Source organism: Hypanus sabinus, unplaced genomic scaffold, assembly GCF_030144855.1.
Source record: "Hypanus sabinus isolate sHypSab1 unplaced genomic scaffold, sHypSab1.hap1 scaffold_529, whole genome shotgun sequence".
Taxonomy (NCBI): Eukaryota; Metazoa; Chordata; class Chondrichthyes; order Myliobatiformes; family Dasyatidae; genus Hypanus; species Hypanus sabinus.
The window spans coordinates 263,838-288,297 of record NW_026781390.1 but is presented as its reverse complement, the minus strand read 5'-3'; the positions used below and the strand labels follow the sequence as shown (position 1 = coordinate 288,297).

At 49.8% G+C, this 24,460-nt stretch overlaps 1 protein-coding gene across 1 annotated transcript; it reads right to left on the bottom strand.

Moving 5' to 3' along the window:
- Positions 1-1,817: 1,817 nt before the first annotated feature.
- LOC132389298 (NACHT, LRR and PYD domains-containing protein 3-like) lies at positions 1,818-23,845 on the bottom strand. The gene is made up of 10 exons (XM_059961808.1): positions 23,651-23,845; positions 22,765-23,377; positions 22,022-22,188; positions 20,276-20,447; positions 20,110-20,175; positions 15,834-15,985; positions 14,250-15,601; positions 3,114-3,200; positions 2,788-2,958; positions 1,818-2,492 (listed from the first exon to the last, which is right to left on the bottom strand). The coding sequence occupies exons 1-10, from the start codon at positions 23,843-23,845 to the stop codon at positions 2,405-2,407; spliced, it is 3,063 nt and encodes a 1,020-aa protein (XP_059817791.1). The 3' UTR covers positions 1,818-2,404.
- Positions 23,846-24,460: the final 615 nt, after the last annotated feature.

The following is a 24,460-nucleotide window of genomic DNA, read 5'->3' as shown; positions in this document are numbered from 1 at the left end:
GAACTAATCTCATCATACCGCGCTCTCCCCACAGTCCCTCGTCATACTCTAAACTAATCCCATGATACCGCGCTCTCCCCACAGCCCCTTGTCAGCCTCTGAACTAATCCCATGATACCGCGGGTCAATTCCCAAATCAATCCCGACAACACTGCATCAGCCAACAAGTTAATCCCACTGTCCCGCTCTCCCCCCACGGCCCTTTGTCAGTCTCCAAACTTACCCCACTCCCCAACTCTTTCCCTACGGCGTCGTCTCACTCCCACACCACAGAAATGTAACACTTCCAAACTCACCCGTCTCCGCATTTTCCAGCCCAGTAAATAACGAATCGGTGGGCGACTGTTGTGAAAACAAAATCCTGTGAAATTTAATCCCTTTCATTAATGTGCTTGAAGCGCGCTGGGAAATTTTCACTGCTAATGTAACGGTTTCTCTGTAGCAGCAGTGTGTTTGTGTTACGACGAGAGAAAATGGGGGCTTTAGAATGTGCGGCGTCCCATGGTTGGGAGGGGTTTTCTTTCCTGTGAGCCCGAGAGCGAGGGACTCGCGTGTATTTGTTCGGCAGAAGATGGAGAGAGAAGATGCCAGAACGGGGATATCGTAGACTGCAGGCCTGAGCGGACTGGGAATGGGGTCGGGAGTCGACCACGCCCGGGGAAAATCGATGGAGAACGGACGGACGGGAAAACAGTGAGCTCCAAGGAGCGCATTAGACTGTTTCTTTAAAATGGGTCCTTTTCCTCTTTGTTTCCTGTACTGACCATGGAGTCAAATGAAGAATGAAAAAGCTCAATCGTTTAGTTGCAAATGGTATACCGCTCGTCGTTTCGTGGGATTGATTTTTAACCGGGCAACACATCAACTTAAACGAGATTTCTCAAGTTGGCCAGGCCGGAGGGTTACATTGAGCCCGTCTCCATGTATCACCACGGGGAACGTGAAAAGATTGGACACAGATGAAATCAGCTAGTGTTTGATCACAGGAATGTGTGCTGGGAAAGTGTGGAGGGAGAATCACTCTGACCCCGGGAGTGTGTGATGGGACTGTGTGGAGGGAGATTCACTCTGTGTCTGACTCCGGGAGTGTGTGATGGGACTGTGTGGAGGGAGATTCACTCTGTGTCTGACTCCGGGAGTGTGTGATGGGACGGTGTGGAGGGAGATTCAGTCTGTGTCTGACACCGGGAGTGTGTGATGGAACGGTGTGGAGGGAGATTCACTCTGTGACTGACCCCGGGAGTGTGTGATGGGACGGTGTGGAGGGAGATTCACTCTGTGTTTCACGCCGGTATTCCATCCTCCATCCGGGACCTCGGTGACTCATTTCTGAAACTCCAGACAATAATAACTCTCTGCGGGGTACAGGAGGGGGGACGGTTAGCCAGGAAGGGGGTTAATTTGAGACGAGTTCCTGTGCACCGAGACTCTGCCAGTCCGACATCCCTCAGCCTGGAGCTGAGACGCTACTGTGTTAGTGTGAGGAGCTCCGACCCACTGTTGCAGTGCACAGGGTGCGGGGGGCAGCAGAATCCTGAACCAAACTCAAGTCCGACACGAAAGCAGGAAGTTACAGCGGTTTATTGATTTCATCATGATAAATGCAAATTAAACAGTATGTGAGCTGCTGATTTGCGGGAATAAATAAGCTGTTGTAGCGACGTTCTACCCACAGAGTTAGAGACAACGACACGCAGTCGATAAATCTGTTCCAGACTAGTTTATTCAAACTTTGCGGCGCTGGCATTTAATCCCGAGGACCCGCCCTCTCCGGCGGAAATGACGTCAGAGATACTGGCTATTTGTGAGCTGGCGCGCCTGCGCAGAAAATGGGTCGCCACACTGTTCCCGACTCACTCTAAGTCACACAGAATTAACCGACCGGTGACAACGGGTGACCGGTAGATTAATCAGTCCTGTTCCTCGCCGTCACTCTGCATCCAATCACACTCCAGGGCCGTGACCGGGATCGCTGCGGATCCAAGGCCATTGCTGAGGGATTTGTCACTTTAACATCATTGTATCGGCCAGACGGCCGAATGCACCGTCCCCAGCAAACGGAGCAAAATGTTTCTCTCCCGGGACACCGGTGTCCCAGAATGATCCCCGACCCCCCGGGCTCCTCCTGTCCGGGTAAATCCCCGGGGTGTCAGGCGAGAGAGTCTCGAACCCGCACATCCGGCGGAAGCTGCGCCGCCGGACAACGGGTGGAAATACGTCACTGCGGGAGCGCTTCCGATATCACCGAGCTCGAGACCGGAGCCAGTTCCGTTAAAACCGTTGGCAATCAGCCCCCGCGCCTGGCCATTAAAGGTAAGGGCGGGAGTTAAAGGGGAGGGGGAGTTAAAGGGGAGGGGGAAATCGGCTCCATCCGGCGGGCGGGCATGTTGACACATTCAGATGTTCATGTAAACACTTCCAGTCCGGCTCTGAATCCCCGTAGAGATCTCAGTTCCTTCTTCCCGGTCTCACTGAACCGATTCCCGTACAGCCTGAAACAGAAGGGAGAATGAAGATGGAATAAACAGATCACACAACAGTGTCAGTAACAGGGGACCGGGGTTAATGTTTCAACAACACTCACAGACAAATATCACCAGAAAACCCGCGGATCCGCTGATATTTATTCACATTGAACATCAACACAAACACTCACCGGATCCGCTCCAGACTCGGGAGGGTCAGTGTGAGGCGGCGGAGAGTGGAGACAGATCGGTCTGTCAGAGTGTTGAATGTCAGGTTCAGCCAAGTGACTGTAAAAACAATCTCCGACAGTCTGGTACCTACCACAGTCTCTGTATTTTACACTCCTGGTTCCTCAGAGCCGCAGACACCAGTTTCACTCCTGAATCTCCCAGTTCATTATTACTCAGGTCCAGCTCCGTCAGGGATGGTTTTGTACTGAGAGCGGAGACGAGATCTTCGGCCCCAGAATCTGTGAGACCGACTTCCCCCAGCCTGGAGATGAGAGAGAGTTAGGGTGAAGGACTCAGAGAGACAGGAGACGGTACAGATCCCCAGTGTTTATCAGTAACACAATTACTGATCACATTAATGTTCAGTGTCAGACACCGAGTGACTGTAAACACAATCTCCCACAGTCTGGTACTTACCACAGTCTCTGTATTTTACACTCCGGGTTCCTCAGAGCCGCACACACCAGTTTCACTCCAGAATCTCCCAGGTCATGCCACCCAAGTCTAAACACAAACAGACAAATTGGTGAACAAAGTGATACAAACCGTGGGTCTGAGGGTAATTCTCTCACGCGGATATTTCAGGAAACATTAAACTATTCCGTAAATCACTGATCGGAGTTCCCATCACTGTCAATTTCCCCCACTGCCCAGCTCCAGGGTATTCCCGCAATGTCAGTCATTTAGTCTGTTGCTGTGACTCTGGGAACTCCACATATTCTGTATCATTCCCCATTGGCTAGAAAAGTGTTACTGACCAGAGAGTGTCAGAAGCGGCAGGGATGGACGTGATATAGCCCCCGTGTGAGGAAGATTTGTGAATTGGGAAATGTCGATGGGAGATGGAGGAAGAGACCCCCACCAGAGGGAACGGATGGAAACACACTAGAGGAAAGGGATGGGGGAAAAGAGTTCCCACATGAGGAAGCAGGCTGGGGAAGAGAGATCCCACAGGAGGAAGGCTGTTGGGGAAGGGAGATCCCTTAGGAGGAAGGGGGCTGGGGAAGAGAGATCCCACAGGAGGAAGGGGGATAGGGAAGAGAAATCCCACAGGGGGAAAGGGGATGGGGAAGAGATATCCCACAGAAGGAAGGGGGATGGGCAAGAGAGATCCCACAGGAGGAAGGGGGATAGGGAAGAGATATCCCACAGGAGGATGGGGAATGGGGAAGAGAGATCCCACAGGTATAAGGGGGATGGGGAAGAATCATCCCACCTGAAGGAGGGGGTGAGGAAATGAGATCTTTCAGGAAGAAGGTGGATGGGGGAAATAGATCCCAGAGCAGTTGGGAGTATAGGGAAGAGAGATCAAAAAGGATGAATGGGGATAGGAAAGAGAGATCCTACGGGAGGAAGGGCAATGGGAAAGAGAGATCCCAAAGGATGAATGGGGATTGGGAAGAGATATCCCGCAGAAGGAAGAGGATGGGGAAGAGAGATCCCAGAGGAGGAAGTGGATATAGAATATTAATCCGGCAGTAGGAAGCTCGATCAGGAAGAGGGATCGGAAGGGAGGAAGGAGATTGGGAAAATAAATCTTCATGGGGAAGCAGATGGGGAAGAGAGTTCCCACAGGAAGAGAGCAATGGTGAAGAGATATCCCACAGGAGGAAGGAGATCACGAAAAGAGATCCCTCAGGAGGAATGTGAATGGGGAAGAGAGATCCCACAAGATGATCGGGGATGCGGAAGAGAGATCCCGCAGGAGGAAGATGAATGGGGAAGACAGATCCCACAGCAGAGAGGGGGATGGGGAAGAGAGATCCCATAGGAGGAAGAGGGACGGGGAAGATAGATCCAACAGGAGTACGCGGGATGTGGGACAGTGATCCCGCAGTAGCGAGTGGGATAGACTAAGCCAGACCACAGTTATGGGGGGATTGGTAAGAGAGTTCCCTCAGGTGGAAGCGAAATAGGAAAGAGTGATCCTGCGGGAGGAAGAGGGGTGTGCAAAAGAGTTCCCACATGAGGAAGCGGGCTGGGGAAGAGAGATCCCACAGGAGGAAGGCTGTTGGGGAAGGGAGATCCCTCAGGAGGAAGGGGGCTGGGGAAGAGAGATCCCACAGGAGGATTGGGCTGGGGAAGAGAGATCCAACAGGATGATTGGGGATGCGGAAGAGAGATCCCACAGGAGGATTGGGAATGGGGAAGAGAGAACCCACAGGAGAATTGGGGATGCGGATGAGAGATCCCACAGGAGGAAGTGGGATGGGGAAAAGAGAACCTAATGGAGGAAGGGGGATTGGGAAGAGAGATCCCACAGGAGGATTGGCGCTGGGGAAGAGGGATCCCACAAGAGGATTGGGGATGCGGAAGAGAGATCCCACAGGAGGAAGTGGGATGGGGAAAAGAGAACCTAATGGAGGAAGGGGGATGGGGAAAAGAGATCCCAAAGGAGGAAGGCGGATTGGCAGGAGAGATCCCACAGGAGGAAGGCGGATGGGAAATTGATATCCCACAGTAGGCAGGAGAATGGGAAGAGAGATCCCACAGACGGAAGGGGGCTGTGGTAGAGGGATCCCACAGGAGGCAGGAGGATGGGGAGGAAACATCCCACAGGAAAGAGTAGATGAGGAAATGTAATATCGCAGGAAGAACTGTGATGGAGACAAGATATCCCGCAGCAGTTGGGCGTATGGGGAAGAGAGCTCCTACAGGAGGAATGGGGAGAGGAAAGAGAGATCCTACCGGAGGAAGGGGAATAGGAAGGAGATATCCCACTGGAGGGAGGTGGATGTGGAAGAGATCCCACAGAATGAAGGGGGATTGGGAAGAGATTTCCCAGAGGAGGAAGAGGATGGCGAAGAGATATCCCAGAGGAGGAAATGGATATAGAAGATTAATCCCGCAGTAGGAAGCTGGATCAGGAAGAGGGATCGGAGGGGAGGAACGAGATTGGGAAACACATCTACACGTCGAAGCAGGTGGGGAAGACTGATCCCACAGGAAGAAAGGAATGGGGAAGAGATATCCTACAGGAGGAAGGAGATCGCAAAAAGAGTCCCCTCAGGAGGACGTTGAATGGGGAATACAGATCCCCACAGCAGGGAGGGGGATGGGGAAGGTAGATCCCACAGGAGGACGCGGGATGTGGGAAAGTGATCCCGCCGCAGCGAATGGGATGGGCTAAGCCAGATCACAGTTATGGGAGTTTGGGAAGAGAGTTCCCACAGGTGGAAGCGGAATAGGAAAGAGAGATCCTGCCGGAGGAAGTGGGATGTAGAAAAGAGTTCCCACATGAGGAAGGGGGCTGGGGAAGAGAGATCCCACAGGAGGATTCGGGCTGGGGAAGAGAGATCTCACAGGAGGATTGGGGATGCGGATGAGAGATCCCACAGGAGGAAGTGGGATGGGAAAGAGGGATTCAACAGAAGGATTGGGGATGGGGAAGTGAGATCCCTCAGGAGGATGGGGAAGAAAGATACCACAGGAAGAAGAGGATGGGAAAGCAATATCCCACAGGAGGAAGAGGGATGGGGAAGAGAAATCCCAGAGGAAGTAGTGGATATAGAAGAGAGATCCCAGTGTAGGAAGCTGTATCAGGAAGAGAGATCGAAAGGGAGGAGGGAGATTGGGATAATAATTCTACACGTGGAAGCAGATTGGGAAGAGAGATCCCACAGGAACAAAAGGAATGGGGAAGAGATATCCTACAGTAGGAAGGAGATCGCGAAATGTGCTCCCTCAGGAGGAAGGTGAATGGGGAAGACAGATCCCACAACAGGGAGGGGGATGGGGAAGGGAGATCCCACAGGAAGAAGGGGGATCGGGAAGAGAGATCCCACATGTGGAAGCGGGATAGGAAAAAGTGATCCTGCAGGAGGAAGTAGGGTGTGGAAAAGAGTTCCCACATGAATAAGGGGGCACGAGAACAGAGATTCCACAGGAGGAAGAGTGTTGGGGAAGGGAGATCCCTCAAGAGGAAGGGTGCTGGGGAAGAGAGATTCCACTGGAGGATTCGGTCTGGGGAAGAGGTATCCAACAGGAGGATTGGGGATGCGGAAGAGAGATCCCACATGAGAATTGGAGATGCGGAAGAGAGATCCCACAGGAGGAAGGGGGATAGGGAAGAGAGATCCCACAGGAGGAAGGGTGTTGGGGAAGGGAGATCCCTCAAGAGGAAGGGTGCTGGGGAAGAGAGATTCCACTGGGGATTCGGTCTGGGGAAGAGGTATCCAACAGGAGGATTGGGGATGCGGAAGAGAGATCCCACATGAGAATTGGAGATGCGGAAGAGAGATCCCACAGGAGGAAGGGGGATGGGGAAAAGTGATCCCAATGGAGGAAGGGGGATTGTGAAGAGAGATTCCACAGAAGGAAGGCGGATGGGGAAGAGTAATCCCACAGGAGGTAGGGGATGGGGAAAAGAGATCCCACAGGAGGAAGGGGGATGGGAAAGAGAGATCCCACAGGAGGCAGGAGAATGGGGAAGAAACATCCCACAGGAAAGAGGAGATGAGGAAATGTAATCTCGCAGGAAGAACTGGGATGGGGTCAAGAGATCCCACAGCAGTTGGGCGTATGGGGAAGAGAGATCCTACAGGAGGAATGGGGAGAGGAAAGAGAGATCCTACGGGAAGAAGGGGAATATGAAGGAGAGGTCCCAAAGGAGGGAGGTGGATGGGGAAGAGAGATCCCACAGGAAGAAAGGAATGGTGAAGAGATATTCCACAGGAGGAAGGAGAAAGGGGAAGAGAGATACCACAGGAGGAAGTGGATGGGGAAGAGAGATCCCACAGTAGGAAAGAGAATGGGAAGAGTGATCCCACAGGCGGAAGGCGGATGGGAAAGAGAGATCCCACAGGAGGCAGGAGAATGGGAAGAGAGATCCCACAGAAGGATGGGGGCTGGGGAAGAGAGATCCCACAGAAGGAAGGGGGATGGGGAAGAGAGATCCCACAAGTGGAAGGGGGCTGGGGAAGAGAGATCCCACAGGAGAATTGGGGATGGCGAAGAAAGATCCCACATGAGGAAGGGGGCTGGGGAGGAGAGATCCCACTGGAGGAAGGGGGCTGGGGAAGTGAGATCTCGCAGGTGGATTGGGGATGCGGAAGAAAGATACCACATTAGGAAAGGGGATGGGGAAAAATAATCCCAAAGGAGGAAGGGGGATGGGGAAGTGAGATTCCGCAGGAGGAAGTGGGATTGTGAAGAGAGATCCCGCAGGAGGATGAATAAGATAGATCCCACAGGAGGAAGAGGGTTGGGGAAGAGAAGTCCCAAAATAGGAAGTGGATATTACGGAGAGATCCCGCAGTAGGAAGCTGTATCAGGAAGAGAGATCGAAAGGGAGGAACGCGATTGGGAAACAAATCTGCACGTCGAAGCAGGTGGGGAAGACTGATCCCACAGGAAGTAAGGAATGGGAAGAGATATCCTACAGGAGGAAGGAGATCGCAAAAAGAGATCCCTCAGGAGGAAGTTGAATGGGGAATACAGATCCCCACATCTGGGAGGGGGATGGGGAAGATAGATCCCACAGGAGGACGCGGGATGTGTGAAAGTGATCCCGCCGCAGCGAATGGGATGGGCTAATCCAGATCACAGTTATGGCGGTTTGGGAAGAGAGTTCCCACAGGTGGTAGCGGAATAGGAAAGAGAGATCCTGCCGGAGGAAGTGGGATGTGGAAAAGAGTTCCCACATGAGGAAGGGGGCTGGGGAAGAGAGATCCCTCAGGAGGGTGGGGAAGAAAGATACCACAGGAAGAAGAGGATGGGAAAGCAATATCCCACAGGAGAAAGAGGGATGGGGAAGAGAAATCCCAGAGGAAGTAGTGGATATAGAAGAGAGATCCCAGTGTAGGAAGCTGTATCAGGAAGAGAGATCGAAAGGGAGGAGGGAGATTGGGATAATAATTCTACACGTGGAAGCAGATTGGGAAGAGAGATCCCACAGGAACAAAAGGAATGGGGAAGAGATATCCTACAGTAGGAAGGAGATCGTGAAATGTGATCCCTCAGGAGGGAGGTGAATGGGGAAGACAGATCCCACAACAGGGAGGGGGATGGGGAAGGGAGATCCCACAGGTGGAAGCGGTATAGGAAAAAGTGATCCTGCAGGAGGAAGTAGGGTGTGGAAAAGAGTTCCCACATGAATAAGGGGGCACGAGAAGAGAGATCCCACAGGAGGAAGGAGGATGGGGAAGAAACATCCCACAGGAAAGTGGAGATGAGGAAATGTAATCTCGCAGGAAGAACTGGTATGGGGACAAGAGATCCCACAGCAGTTGGGCGTATGGGGAAGAGAGATCCTACAGGAGGAATGGGGAGAGGGAAGAGAGATACTACGGGAAGAAGGGGAATAGGAAGGAGAGGTCCCAAAGGAGGGAGGTGGATGGGGAAGAGAGATCCCACAGGAAGAAAGGAATGGTGAAGAGATATCCCACAGGAGGAAGGAGAAAGGGGAAGAGAGATCCCACAGTAGGAAGGAGAATGGGAAGAGAGATCCCACAGGCGGAAGGCGGATGGGAAAGAGAGATCCCACAGGAGGCAGGAGAATGGGAAGAGAGATCCCACAGAAGGATGGGGGCTGGGAAAGAGAGATCCCACAGAAGGAAGGGGGATGGGGAAGAGAGATCCCACAAGTGGAAGGGGGCTGGGGAAGAGAGATCCCACAGGAGAATTGGGGATGGCGAAGAAAGATCCCACATGAGGAAGGGGGCTGGGGAAGTGAGATCCCACAGGAGGATTTGGGTTGGGGAAGAGGGATCCAACAGGAGGATTGGGGATGCGGAAGAAAGTTCCCACAGGAGAATTGGTGATGCGGAAGAGAGATCCCACAGGAGAATTGGGGATACGGAAGAGAGATCCCACAGGAGGAAGGGGGATGGGGAAGAGAGATCCGTCAGGAGGAAGGGGGCTGGGGAAGAGAGATCCCACAGGATGAAGGGGGCTCGAGAAGAGAGATCCCACAGGAGGACGGGTGTTGGGGAAGGGAGATCCCTCAGGAGGAAGTGTGCTGGGGAAGAGAGATCGCACAGGAGGATTCGGGCTGGGGAAGAAAGATCCAACAGGAGGATTTCGGATGCGGAAGTGAGATCCCACAGCAGAATTGGAGATGCGGAAGAGAGATCCCACAGGAGAATTGGGGATGGGGAAGGGAGATCCCACAGAAGGAATGTGGATGGAGAAAAGTGATCCCAATGGAGAAAGGGGGCTGGGGAAGAGAGATCCGGCAGGGGGAAGGGGGCTCGAGATAAGAGATCCCACATGAGGAAGGGTGTTGGGGAATGGAGATCCCTCAGGAGGATGGGGGATGGGGAATAGAGATCCCACGGGAGGAAAGGTGATGAGGAAAAGAGAGCCCAACGGAGGAAGGGGGATTGTGAAGAGAGATTGGGGGATGACAGGAGGATGGTGGATGGGGAAGAGTGATCCCACAGGAGGTAGGGGATGGGGAAAATATATCCCAAAGGAGGAAGGGGGAATGAGGAAAGAGATCCCAAAGGAGGAAGGGGTATTGGGAAGAGAGATCCCACAGGAGGATTGGGACTGGGGAAGAGGGATCCCACAGGAAGATTGGGGATGCGGAAGAGAGATCCCACAGGAGGACGGGGATGGGGAAAAGAGATCCCAAAGGAGGAAGGGGGATGGGGAAAGAGATCCCAAAGGTGGAAGGGGGATTGGGAAGAGAGATCCCACAGGAGGATTGGGGCTGTGGAAGAGGGATCCCACAGGAGGATTGGGGATGCGGAAGAGAGATCCCACAGGAGGACGGGGATGGGGAAAAGAGATCCCAAAGGAGGAAGGTGGATGGGAAAGAGATATCCCACAGGAGGCAGGAGAATGGGAAGAGAGATTCCACAGAAGGTAGGGGGCTGTGGGAGAGAGTTCCCACAGGAGGAAGGCGGCTGGGGAAGAGAGATCCCACAGAAGGAAGGAGGATGGGGAAGATACATCCCACAGGAAAGAGGAGATGAGGAAATGTAATCTCGCAGGAAGAACTGAGATGGGGACAAGAGAACAGCAGTTGGGCGTATGGGGAAGAGAGCTCCTACAGGAGGAATGAGGAGAGGAAAGAGAGATCCTACGGGAGGAAGGGGAAATGGAAGGCGATGTCCCACAGGAAGAAAGGAATGGTGAAGAGATATCCCACAGGAGGAATGAGATCGCGAAAAGAGGTCACTCAGGAGGAAGGTGAATGGGGTAGAGAGATCCCTCAGCAGGAAGTAGAATGGGAAGAGAGATCCCACAGGAGAAAGGAGATCGCGAAAAGAGATCCCTCAGGAGGAAGGTCAATGGGGTAGAGAGATCCGTCAGCAGGAAGTAGAATGGGAAGAGAGATCCCACAGGAGGAAGGTTGATGGTGAAGAGAGATCCCACAGGAGGAGGAAGCGGGATGTGGAAATGTGGTCCCGCAGTAAGAAATGGGATGGGGATAAGCAATACCACAGTTATGGGGGGATTGGGAAGAGTGTTGCCACAGGTCGAAACGGGATAGGAATGGGAGATCCTGCAGGAGGAAGGGGGATGGGGATGAGAGATCGCACAGGAGGATTCGGGCTGGGGAAGAGGGATCCAACAGGAGGATTGGGGATGCGGAAGAGATATCCCACAGGAGAACTGGAGATGCGGAAGAGAGATCCCACTGGATGAAGGGTTATGGGGAAAAGAGATCCCAATGGAGGAAGGGGGATTGTGAAGAGAGATTCCACAGTAGGAAGTCGGATGGGGAAGAGAGTTCCCACAAGAGGAAAACGGATGGGGAAAAGAGATTCCACAGGAGGAAGGGGAGTAGGAAGACAGATCCCACAGCAGGAAGGGGGATGGGGAAGAAACATACCACAGGAAGGTGGGGATGAGGAAATCAGATGTCGCAGGAAGATGTGGGATGGGGAAAAGCGATCCCACAGCAGTTGGGGGTATGGGGAAGAGAGATTAAAAAGGAGCAATGGGGTTAGGAAAGAGATATCGTACGGGAGGAAGGGGGTTGGGAATGAGTACTCCCACAGGAGGAATGCGGTTGGGGAAGAGATCCCACAGGACGAAAGAGATGGGGAAGAGATATCCCACAGCAGGAAGGTGGTTGGGGAAAAGATATTCCAATGGAGAAAGTGGGCTGGGGAAGAGAGATTCCTCAGGAGGAAGGGGGCTCGAGAAGAGAGATCCCACAGGAGGAAGGGTGTTGGGGAAGGGAGATCCCTCAGGAGGAAGGGTGCGGCGGAAGAGAGATCCCACAGGAGGAAAGGGGATGGGGAAAAGAGAGTCCAATGGAGGAAGGGGGATTGTGAAGAGAGACTTGCGGATGACAGGAGGATGGTGGATGGGGAAGAGTGATCCCACAGGAGGTAGGGGATGGGGAAAATATATCCCAAAGGAGGAAGGGGGAATGAGGAAAGAGATCCCAAAGGAGGAAGGGGGATTGGGAAGAGAGATCCCACAGGAGGATTGGTGCTGGGGAAGAGGGATCCCACAGGAGGACGGGGATGGGGAAAAGAGATCCCAAAGGAGGAAGGTGGATTGGCAAGAGAGATCCCACAGGAGTAAGGCGGATGGGAAAGAGATATCCCACAGGAGGCAGGAGAATGGGAAGAGAGATCCCACAGAAGGTAGGGGGCTGGGGAAGAGTGTTCCCACAGGAGGTAGGGGATGGGGAAAAGAGATCCCACAGGAGGAAGGGGGAAGGGGAAAAGAGATCCCAAAGGAGGAAGGTGGATTGGCAAGAGAGATCCCACAGGATGAAGGCGGATGGGAAAGAGAGATCCCACAGGAGGCAGGAGGATGGGGAAGATACATCCCACAGGAAAGAGGAGATGAGGAAATGTAATCTCGCAGGAAGAACTGAGATGGGGACAAGAGAACAGCAGTTGGGCGTATGGGGAAGAGAGCTCCTACAGGAGGAATGAGGAGAGGAAAGAAAGATCCTACGGGAGGAAGAGGAAATGGAAGGAGAGGTCCCACAGGAAGAAAGGAATTGTGAAGTGATATCCCACAGGAGGAAGGAGAAAGGGGAAGAGAGATACCACAGGAGGACGTGGATGGGGAAGAGAGATCCCACAGGAGGAAGGAGATCGCGAAAAGAGATCCCTCAGGTGGAAGTTGAATGGGGTAGAGATCCCTCAGCAGGAAGTAGAATGGAAAGAGCGATCCCACAGGAGGAAGGTGGATGGTGAAGAGAGATCCCACAGGAGGAGGAAGCGGGATGTGGAAAAGTGGTCCCGCAGTAAGAAATGGGATGGGGATAAGCAATACCACGGCTATGGGGGGATCGGGAAGAGTGTTGCCACAGGTCGAAACGGGATAGGAATGAGTGATCCTGCAGGAGGAAGGGGGATGAGGATGAGAGATCGCACAGGAGGATTCGGGCTGGGAAGAGGGATCCAACAGGAGGATTGGGGATGCGGAAGTGATATCCCACAGGATAACTGGAGATGCGGAAGAGAGATCCCACTGGATGAAGGGTTATGGGGAAAAGAGATCCCAATGGAGGAAGGGGGATTGTGAAGAGAGATTCCACAGGAGGAAGTCGGATGGGGAAGAGAGTTCCCACAAGATGAAAACGGAATGGGAAAAGAGATTCCACAGGAGGAAGTCGGATGGGGAAGAGAGATCCCACAAGAGGAAAACGGATGGGGAAAAGAGATTCCACAGGAGGAAGGGGAGTAGGAAGACAGATCCCACAGCAGGAAGGGGGATGGAGAAGAAACATCCCACAGGAAGGTGGGGATGAGGAAATCAGATCTCGCAGGAAGATGTGGGATGGGGAAAAGAGATTTGACAGCAGTTGGGGGTATGGGGAAGAGAGATTAATAAGGAGGAATGGGGTTAGGAAAGAGATATCGTACGGGAGGTAGGGGAATGGGAACGAGTAATCCCACAGGAGGAAGGCGGTTGGGGAAGAGATCCCACAGGATGAAAGAGATGGGGAAGAGAGATCCCACAGGAGGAAGATGATGGGAAAGCATATACCCCACAGTAGGAAGAGGGATGGGGAAGAGAGATCCCAGAGGAGGAAGTGGATATAGAAGAGCTATCCCTGAGTAGGAAGTTGAATCAGAAGGAGAGATCGAAAGGGAGGAAGGGGATTTGGAAAATAAATTACATGAGGATGCAGATGGGGAAGATATATCCCACAGGAGGAAGGAGATCGCGAAAAGAGACCCCTCAGGAGGAAGATGAATGGGATAGAGAGGTCCCTCAGCAGGAAGGAGAATGGGAAGAGAGATCCCACAGGAGGAAGGGGGAATGGGAAGAGAGGTATCAATGAAGGAAGGGGGATGGGGATGTGAGATCCCACAGGAGGGAGGGGATGAGGAAAAGGGATCCTGCTGGTGGAATTGGGTAGGGAAAAGAGATCCCACAGGGGTAGGGGGGATGGTGAAGAGAGATCCCACAGTAAGAACGTGGGTGTGGAAGAGAAATCTGACGAGAGGAAGTGTAATGGCTAAGAGAAATCCAACAGGATGGGAAAGAGTGATTGCATACGATGAAGTGGGTGGCATTTGTCACAATACATCTCAATCTGATTTACTGCAGTTTTACCCATATCCGTTTACTTTGAAACAGCTCAATGGAACAGTTTCACAGTTCTGAGTGAGAGATAAATCAAGTTACCTCAACTCCTGGCACTTGTGTAGCCCGGGTCCCAGCCGCTGGATTCCTTCACACTGAATGTTGCAGAACTCCAGGTCGAGGTGTTTTATAGTATCACAGTGTCCGATGGCATGAGACAGGACGGCGCAGTCAACCGGGGTCAGTGTCATTCCACTGAATGAAAGTGTTTCCACACATCCCAGTGTGGCCTGAGCCAGTCCACGATTCTGAGACTCAAACAGGTAGTGCAATGTGTTCAGGAGTCTCCTTCTACCAATGTCACTCGTGTTTCCACTCTGGCGTTTAACCTCCTCCTTCACCCAGTCAATCACCCGGCAGGTTGTTTGATGAGGAAATGGACCCAGAAACTCCTCCAGGCCCCGAGCTGTCATTGGGTTGGAGAGACCAGCAACAAAACGGAGAAATACCTCAAATCGCCCATCTTTTGTCTTGTGGGCTTCAGTGAGGAATTTCAGGATATCCTCGGGATGTACAGTCAGGAATTGTGCGACTGCAGCTACAAACTCTTGGATGGTGAGGTGTGGGAATGTGTACACCACGCTCTGGGCAGAATCATCTCTCTCCAAAAGCTCCATCAGGAACCCGGACAGGAACTGGGAAGGCTGCAGATTGAACTTGATCAAATCTCCGTATGCAAACACAATCTTCTTCTCGGACACTCCTCTGTAGGCCATCTGACCCACACTGAGTAACACATCACGGGGGTTCTCAATCTCACGGCCGTGGTTTTTCAGGATGTTGTAAATATAGTAGGAGTATAATTGCGTGATGGTCTTGGGAACTCTCTGCGGGTCCCTGACTCTTTGTGCGAAGAAGGGGCCCAGTGCCAGAGCGAGGATCCAGCAATAGGAGGGGTTGTAGCTCATGGTGTACAGGATCTCGTTCTCCTGCACGTGTTTGAAAACAGCTGCTGCCACCGTCTGGTCTTCAAAATGCCTGATGAAATATTCCTTCCGTTCCTCACCAACAAATCCCAGGATTTCAGCCCAGACATCGATCTTCGCCGTTTCCAGTAAATGTAACACAGTGGGGCGGGTGGTCACCAGCACTGAACACCCTGGGAGCAGCTTGCCCTGGATTAAACTGTACACAATGTCAGACACCTTGCACCGGAATTCAGGATCTGTGCATGAGTCCTGAGGGTCTATGTTTTTCCGGCTGTCAGCAAAATCAATTGTGTCGTTGAATTCATCCAAGCCATCAAATATAAATAACATTCCCTCTGGTATCTTCCACAGTGATTTCAGGACATTCCCGAGGTAAGGATAGAAAAACAGCACCAGGTTCGAGAGGTTTATTGTACAATTGATTGTGTTTAAATCTCGGAACTTGAAACTGAAGACGAACTGGAACTGTTGGTAAATTTTTCCCGTGGCCCAGTCATAAACAATCTTTTGTACCATTGTGGTTTTCCCGATCCCTGGGACTCCGGCCACTGCTGCCAAACTCCCAGATTTGGATTTACTCCGGGAAAAGCTGCTCTGGAACAACTGATCAGTCCGGATTTTTTTCCAGCTCCCTGCGGAGATGTTTCTGTCTCCACTTCTCGTGGTCTCTGCCTCTTGCCAGCAGCTCATGTTCCACCAGTCTCCGATTACGAAAGGTAGAAATGACCGTGAGCTCAGCGTATCGATCAATCAGCTGGAAAACCTTCACCTTCTCCCTCATCAGGATCGTGTTCACTCTCAGTGTTTCAGTTTGTGCCCGCAGAGTCTCCTTGTGTTTCTGTTGAACATCTTCATGGGTACAGATAACATGGTTAAAATGTTAACTAGCTCAACTGACAAAGAACTTTATAACTACATTCCAATATTCAGTGTTTGAGATTACATGAATTAATTCAATGCTTCCATGGATATTAGGACAGAAAGTAAAATTCTGTTCACAGACACAGGAACTAACAGCGATGATTCTCCCAGAAAAAATGTCCAATCCTCATATTCTGACACTAATTACTGATGAAGGTGAACATTCCCCTGATATCCTATTGCAATCCTGACTGCACTCCCGTTACAAAGTTTCACTATATTTAAAGCATTGATGTTAATGTTGATCTGGTGTGGAAATATGGAGAGCAGGACAACGTGCATTTTGGCAAAGCTACACACTGGGGTGCACGGGTGTCCATTGCTCTTGCATCAAAACAAGAGCAGAATATGCCGGAAATACTCAAGCCGGGCAGCGCCTGGGGGACAATCGCAGTGAACTTGCGGGTCGATAACCCTTCGGAATGGCAAGAAAGAAACTGGCTAGTTTGCAGTCACAGTGATGGAGAATTGGTGAAAAGATGGAATCTCTGTTAATGGAAGAAACCACAAGCGTCTGTCTCAGTGATGTACGTCGTGTCTGTGGGAGAGGGTGGTGAAGTCTTGACAACTGCTACTCATCAGTCTTGCTGTGGGGGTGTGGGGCTCTGTCTAATGAGGCCTGCGTCTGGCTCAGTGGTGTACGTCGTGTCTGTGGGAGAGGGTGGTGAGGTCTTGACAACTGCTACTCATCAGTCTTGCTGTGGGGGTGTGGGGCTCTGTCTAATGAGGCCGTCTGTCTCAGTGGTGTACGTCGTGTCTGTGGGAGAGGGTGGTGAGGTCTTGACAACTGCTACTCATCAGTCTTGCTGTGGGGGTGTGGGGCTCTGTCTAATGAGGCCTCCGTCTGTCTCAGTGGTGTACGTCGTGTCTGTGGGAGAGGGTGGTGAAGTCTTGACAACTGCTACTCATCAGTCTTGCTGTGGGGGTGTGGGGCTCTGTCTAATGAGGCCTCCGTCTGTCAGAGTCGACCGAGGATGTCCTGTCCCTGCAAGCCGGGACACTCCGATATGGAGAGGAAGCTTCTGCCGATGTCGCAAGCTCCCTCTCTCCCTGCATCTGATGTACACAAAGGAACGGCAGAGACTGACACAGCTTGGCACCAGAGGTGTTTCAGGAGATGCCAGTCTGCGTTGAACACTATTTCAGACTGCCTCAGGGGCTCTAGATCCACTGGGTTTACTCCCAAACTCTTCCCCATGAGGGGTACAGTTACAGAGCAGTGGATGTTTGAGATCAGAGCTTTCCTGTTGCTGGGTGAGCTGCCAATCTCGGCCGACGAGACCCGTCTGCCCAAAGCGACTGGTTGTAAGGAACCAGCAACCCGCCTTTACCCCTTCTCCTGTCGGAAGAAACGCTTCCACCCAGATTAGTGGCTGAGCCAAACGCCTGCATCCCAGCTGCCCGTTTTCCTACTGTTCCCAAGACTGCAGATCCCAACAGTCACCAATGATCGTGCCATCATTCAGCACCACACACAAACACACACGGGAAGAGAACAAATCTTAGTGGAATGCTTGGTGGAAACCCGGATGCCCTCAAATCCTTTTGTACCCCAGATCTGGAGTACCTGGTGCTGCTGTGTAAACCTTTCAGGTTCCTGCAGGAGTTCCCGGCTGTTATTATCACATCTGTGTAATACATCCCCCAGATGTGTGTTATTGTCACCAAGGGGGAATATTTTCCACCAGAATCCAGTCAGGATTGCCCGGACCAGCAAATCTGGATCAGCCGTTCCGTGTGAACAACACTTGCCTCCTGACCGACAGCTGATGTTGCCGGTGATCAGCTGGAGTTCAACAAAACGCAGCTCCGATCTGTGCAAAGTCATCCAGACAGTGAATCGACAATACAGAGACAGAATTCGGGGACAACTCTCCGCCAACAACTCACACAGCTTATGGCAAGGTCTACACACCGTCACTGATTTTAGAGCTAAGTGCAGTGATGCTGCCAACACCGCTGCCTCTCGCCCAGAGGAACTAAATCTTTTCACGCCCGGTTCGATATCGCCAACACTGAGCCCCCGAGGAGAGCCGCCAAAGCGATCTGCACATTGGTCATCTCTGGGTCTCAAGTACGCGGGTGTTTCCTGCGAGTGGACAATCACAAGGTTGCAGGACCGGACGGCATCCCAGGGGGATTAATCAGTATTTGCGTGGCACATCTGGCAGGTGTGTTTACAGATATTTTAATCTCTCCCCCTCAAAGTGTAGAGTGCCCTCCTGCTTCAAATCATCCACCATTGTCGCTGTACCTTATGCTTATTCATATCATACGTATATGTTTCATATTCATCGATCGGCTGTCTTGTATCCTGATGCTCTGTTTGATATTCTGCCGGCTTTCGTGCACCTTTCTTTATGTTTCATGTTCTGTACTTTTCTAGTCTCAAGTTCATGTTTAAACCTTTGGAAATTAGTTCCATTATTTGAATTATGTGTTTTAGCTTCACTGATGCAAGAGCAAATAATTTCAAATCATCAATGTATAGCTGTGTCAAGGTATAATTTGTTTTTTTTTTCTGATTTGATCACTGAGATTTCTCCGTTTCAGTAAATTATGAGCGGTTTTAAAGCCGGACAAAACCAAAGTGGGCTGACAGATTCACAATGGGAAATCCCTACATTTATTTTGATAACGGTGGCTGTTACTTTGTGGTTGTTATTAGGTGATTATTGTCCGCCAGTGCTTTATTAGATGTTGTAGAAATTTCACAGGGCTTGGATGAATCGTATATATACTTGGAACTTCTGTTAACCAACCAAGGGAGAGAATCAAATGTTTTTTGATACAGTATAACATTGAAAGATGTCTGCTTTCCTCAGTGTTTGATATAGAATTACATAATTGATTATCAGTTGTTCCTGAAATTAGTTCATACGCTAAAGGTATTCTTTCTGCTTTTCTGTAAGTATTGTGGTTATCTAAATAAGTGGTTATTGTTTATGAGATACATAATGTTACAATTTTATATATCAAATTTTCTTACTATTAGGTGCCAGTAATAACATAGTAGGTGACCATTCAATAGTCATAAATGCAGACTTAAAGCTGTCCTTGAGGCTGGTGGGACATACCTTCAGCTTTTTACATTTTCTGCCGCATGGGAGTATGAAAGGGAGAATGTCTGAGGGTTCATCAGCAAGACTTTGGGTGGGGCTTGTGTCTGGCTAACTTAATTGAGTTCCTCCAGGAGGTGACAAATGTGATGGATGAAGTTACAGATGGTTGTTGTCTACCTGGATAATGGTAGAATCTTTGACAAGGTTCCCACATGGGAGGCTCATACACAAGGTTAACATGCCTGAGAACTGTGGTGAATTGTCCTGGCTGGCGGGGAACCATATTGCGAGAAATTGCTTTCGCTGGCGGATGGTGAATCTGTGAAATTATTGTCATAGTTGGCAGAGGAAGACAAGTCAATGGGTATACTAAAATGCAGGTCTATGTTCCTGATTCGGAGGAGCGTCAACATTTACAGAAGGCAGGATAATGGGGTTGAGAGGAATTGTGGAGCAAATTCACTGAGCTGAATGTCTTAATTATCTGCCTAAGTCTGATGGTTTTAAGGTGCATCTAGAGTATTGTGTTCACTTCTGATTGTCCAGCACTGGGGATGATTGGAGAGGGTGCAGAACAGGTTCACCAGGGTGTTGCTTGGATTCGGTGGCATGTGAGGCAAGTAGAGGTTTGAGAAACTTGGACTGAGTGTAGCTGCTATTACGAAGGAGAAGGTGCTTCGGAATCTGAAAGGTCACCTGGACTGGGTCTTACAGTGTGTCAGGAGCCTGTCTGGGGTGAGTGGGGATTCCCAGAGCGTTAGGACCCGGAGCGAAGGGTTCAGAGACACAAGGGGTGGATTAATACATTACCAGCTGGAACAGCTGGAAAAATACACTTTTGAATGTTCAGGCTGCATCGAGAGATGATCTGAATTGTAACCTGAAACCAGAGATCGGCGAATGATTGATGGTGGATTTTCGTTCCCAGATTCTGCCAAGTCACAGTCTAACATTTGAGATGTGGTTTGAACTGAGCATTTCATCACTCACCTGTCAGTTCAGTGGGTAACTCAGACAACCCTTGTGCAATGTTCATGTATTCCTCTGGGTCAGGACCTGTTTAAATCAAAAAAAAAGAGTTCATGAAAACAAAACAGAATAATTACAACTATTTAGTTCAATGTGCCTTTGCGTTCAGTGTGTGGTTTTAACATACCGAGCTCCTGGATTTCCCTCAGTATCCTGTCCAACTTCGGTAACTCAGTCCTCCACATCACAAAGGATTCCCACATCGCCCTCCGGGCCCGGGAGCCTTTGTCCATCACCAAACTGAGGAAGAGTCTGGAACTCTCTGTCCGGTTTCCCTTCTCTGTCAGTTCAGTGACTTTCTATAAAAGCAAACAATTAATTAATTTATTGTGGAGTAGTTGGACAGACATGGCGAATCTCACAGATTAATATTCATCCTGGATTAATGAGCTGAGGTGAATTTGACCGACGTTCCTGATAAGATGCAAAAATAATTTTAGACTGAATGCCTGTTCAACAGTCCAGATATGCAGCGCTTGCACTTATATCATACAACGATATGACTATTACAGCACAGTAACACAGTCCGTGCCGTACACTTACACTCTCACCTCGACCCACCTACCTGCACTCAGTCCAGAACCCTCCATTCCCTTCCTGTCCATATACGTATCCATTTTTTAAAATGACAATATTGCATCTGCCTTAGTCAATTCCACTGTAAGCTCATTCCACACCGCTACCACTCTCTGAGTAAAGGTGTTCCCCCTCTTGTTACCCCTAAACCTTTGCCCCCATCATGTCAACTCATGTCCCCTTGCTTGAATCTCCCCTACTTTCAATGGAAAAAGTCCTATCCACGTCAACTCTATCTATCCCCTTATAATTTTAAATGCCTCTATCAAGATCCCCCCCTCAAACGTCAACGCTCCAAAGAATAAATACCTAACTTGTTCAACCTTTCTCTGTTACTTAGGTGCCGAGACCCAGGTAACATTCTAGTAAATCTCCTCTGTACTCTCTCTATTTTGTTGATATATTTCCTATAATTCGGTGACCAGAACTGTACACAATACTCCAAATGTAGGCTTACCAATGCCTTGTACAATTTTAACTTTACTCCCCAACTTCTATACTGAATGCTCTGATTTATAAAGGCCAGCATACCAAAAGCTTTCTCCACCACCCTATCCACATGAGATTACACCTTCAGGGAACTATGCATCATTATTCCTAGATCAATCTGTTATACTGCATTCCTCAATGCCCTACCGTTTACCATGCATGTCCTATTTTGATTAGTCCTACCAAAATGTAGCACCTCACACTTATCAGCATTAAACTCCATCTGCCATCTTTCTGCCCACTCTTCTAACTGTTCTAATACTTTCTGTAAGATTTGAAAACCTTCTTCATTATCCACAACCCCACCTATCTTAGTATCCTCTGCATACTTAGTAATCCAATGTACCACCCCATCATCCAGATCATTAATGTATATGACAAACAACATTGAACCCAGTACAGATCCCTGAGGCACACCACTAGTCACCGGCCTCCAACCTGACAAACAGTTATCCACCACTACTCTCTGGCATCTCCCAGCCAGCCACTGTTGAATCCATTTTACTACTTCAATATTAATACCTAACGATTGAACCTTCCTAACTAACCATCCGTGCGGAACCTTGTCAAACGTCTTACTGAGGTCCGGTAAACTGATAAATACAGCAGGTGTGAGAGGAAAAGGTGACGCTGAACCTGCAGTTCCCAGTGCTCCCCACCTGAACAGCAGAATCAGATCCACTGAGGACAAGTCAGAGATCAAAGTCTCCATTGCCATGTAGAACTCCTAGAACGTGCAGGAGATTAATATCGATCACTATTTCTTCTGATACCAGCAGTTCAGTGACAATACACTAAACACACTCACCTCATTTTCTTCTCGACTGAAATGTCCCTCCTTTGTCAACATCCAACCGAGTCTTTCAACTTTTTCTTCAATTGCATGTTTGAGTCTGTCCTTGTAGAACTTGGTCAGTTGGTACAATCGATACTCGCCCCCCTCTGCCAGGAGGTCGGAGATTGTAAACTCTGGCTCTGCGAATATAAAATGAGAATGTAGTCACAAACTCAAATATCACTTGTCTCCACTGCTTCACCCAACTCAACAAACCAGTCATGTCTTGAACCTTAGTGTTTACCTACTTTCAGCTGGAAGCACGTATTTTGCCCTAATCTCCAACACTCGCCTTAAAAAACCGACCCATCAATGCGCTGTGCCAGACGTTCCCAGAAGGAACCCATTCACCAGAAACCTATCTCTCCCACCGTCCCACCCACTCACCGATTTCACTTTAAAATGGGCAATAAATGTTAAGACTGTCAATGATAGTCGCTTCCCAGAGATACTCTCTCTATCCTGGCGAATACATTTCCCATAACTCATATCCTGGAAATACTCTCTTATCCGGATAGTTGTATTTCCTCTGATACACATCCTGGAAATCCTCAGAACAGGTAGGACATTTCCTGTAGTGCGGTAACCGGTGCCAAGCTACGCCGCATGCACCACGCCCACACTTTTCCCCCCTCTGACCAACCCTCCAACAAGGAATCACATTTGCCCACCTCCCACCTCATTCTGCGAACACATCACCCTCATGTTTCACTCACCCATTCCCTGTTGGGCACTTGACAATTCCGTGTTTAATGAGTTTCCGAGCTGACAGGCAGTCGCCTCACTTGTGCCGGTTCCAGGGTCCTGCTCAGTGTCTCTGACGTCACTGTCTCTGGGCTGACAGGCAGTCGCCTCACTGGTTCCGGTTCCAGGGTCCTGCTCAGTGTCTCTGACGTCACTGTCTCTGGGCTGACAGGCAGTCGCCTCACTTGTGCCGGTTCCAGGGCCCTGCTCAGTGTCTCTGACGTCACTGTCTCTGGGTTGACAGGCAGTCGCCTCACTTGTGCCGGTTCCAGGGTCCTTCTCAGTGTCTCTGACGTCACTGTCTCTGGGCTGAATTTGCTCCTCCTCCTCTGCGGCCCATTCCATTGGGACATTGCTCTCAATCTGACCCTGCTTTGGAACCTTGCTTCCCGTGTCCCGATCATCTTTTCTCGATGAGTTGCCTGGTAAAAACTTCTTGAGTGCTTTCTGTACCAGATTTAATTTCCCACCTGCAGTAAGTGATGAATTGCAGGTTTGGAGTGATTTATGCTCGAACAAGGATTCGCAATGGGTGTCTGCAATGGAGCCGGGACTCCTGCTGACCGGATTTGGAGTGGGATTGTGCTGGTTAATGTGAACCACACTTCATGCTAGATCATCATCCCGATAAGCCAGTGAGTGGATACATCGACTCCCAGAAAAATAACTGGATAGACGCAGTAATACTTATCACCGACTACGCATTAGTTGAACAAACTGATAAGCAGCGGTTATAAATGGAAAGGCATTAGGTGATACCGGAAATTATCACTGGGACTATCTTCTACAAACATAAATCTCCCTGGATCACAAACTGTCCAGTCACCTGTCTCATTCACAGACAAGCCACTGGATTACTCGTGGTCCGATCCTCCAGATCCCACGTTCTCCGGTTGCTTTGTCACACACTGTCTTGTCCCCTGGGTCAAAAATTGACCTCTGCCTTGAGATGGACAACGTCCAGTCCCCTCGGTTACAGGTGGACCATAACCTTGAAGCCCATGATGCCTGGTCCCCTGGGTCCCATCCCGTCTCCTGGATAATGGTTGTCATGTCGCAACTATACAAGTCATTGCCAAAGGGAGAGTCTTGTGTACATTTCTAGCAGCTAAACCTTAAGGCTCGCTGAGAGAGCTTTACAGATGCTAACCTGCAGGATGGACGTGAATCAGCTTGAAGAAGTGTCGAGGATATTGACAAGTACGATACAGGATGGGGTTGTTTGATTTTTGTGTTATATGGTTCGGCTGGGACAGTTTGCCCCGGAACACGGGAGCTTGAAGGGTAACCTTGCACACGTAAAGCAGAATCTGAATCAGGTTTATTATCACCGGCATGTGACATGAAATTTGTTAACTTAGCAGCAGCATTATTTCAATGCAATAGGTATTCTAGCGGGGAAAAATAATAATGAATAAAAATGATGATGATAATAATAATAATAATAATAATAATAATAATAATAATAATAATAATAATAATAATAATAATAATAATAATAACAACAACAACAACAACAACAATAATAATAATAATAATAATAATAATAATAATAATAATAATAATAATAATAATAATAATAATAATAATAATAATAAAGTAAACCAATTACGTGTATTAAATAGATTTTAAAAAAAGAGAGGTGGTGTCCGAAGATTCAATGTCCGT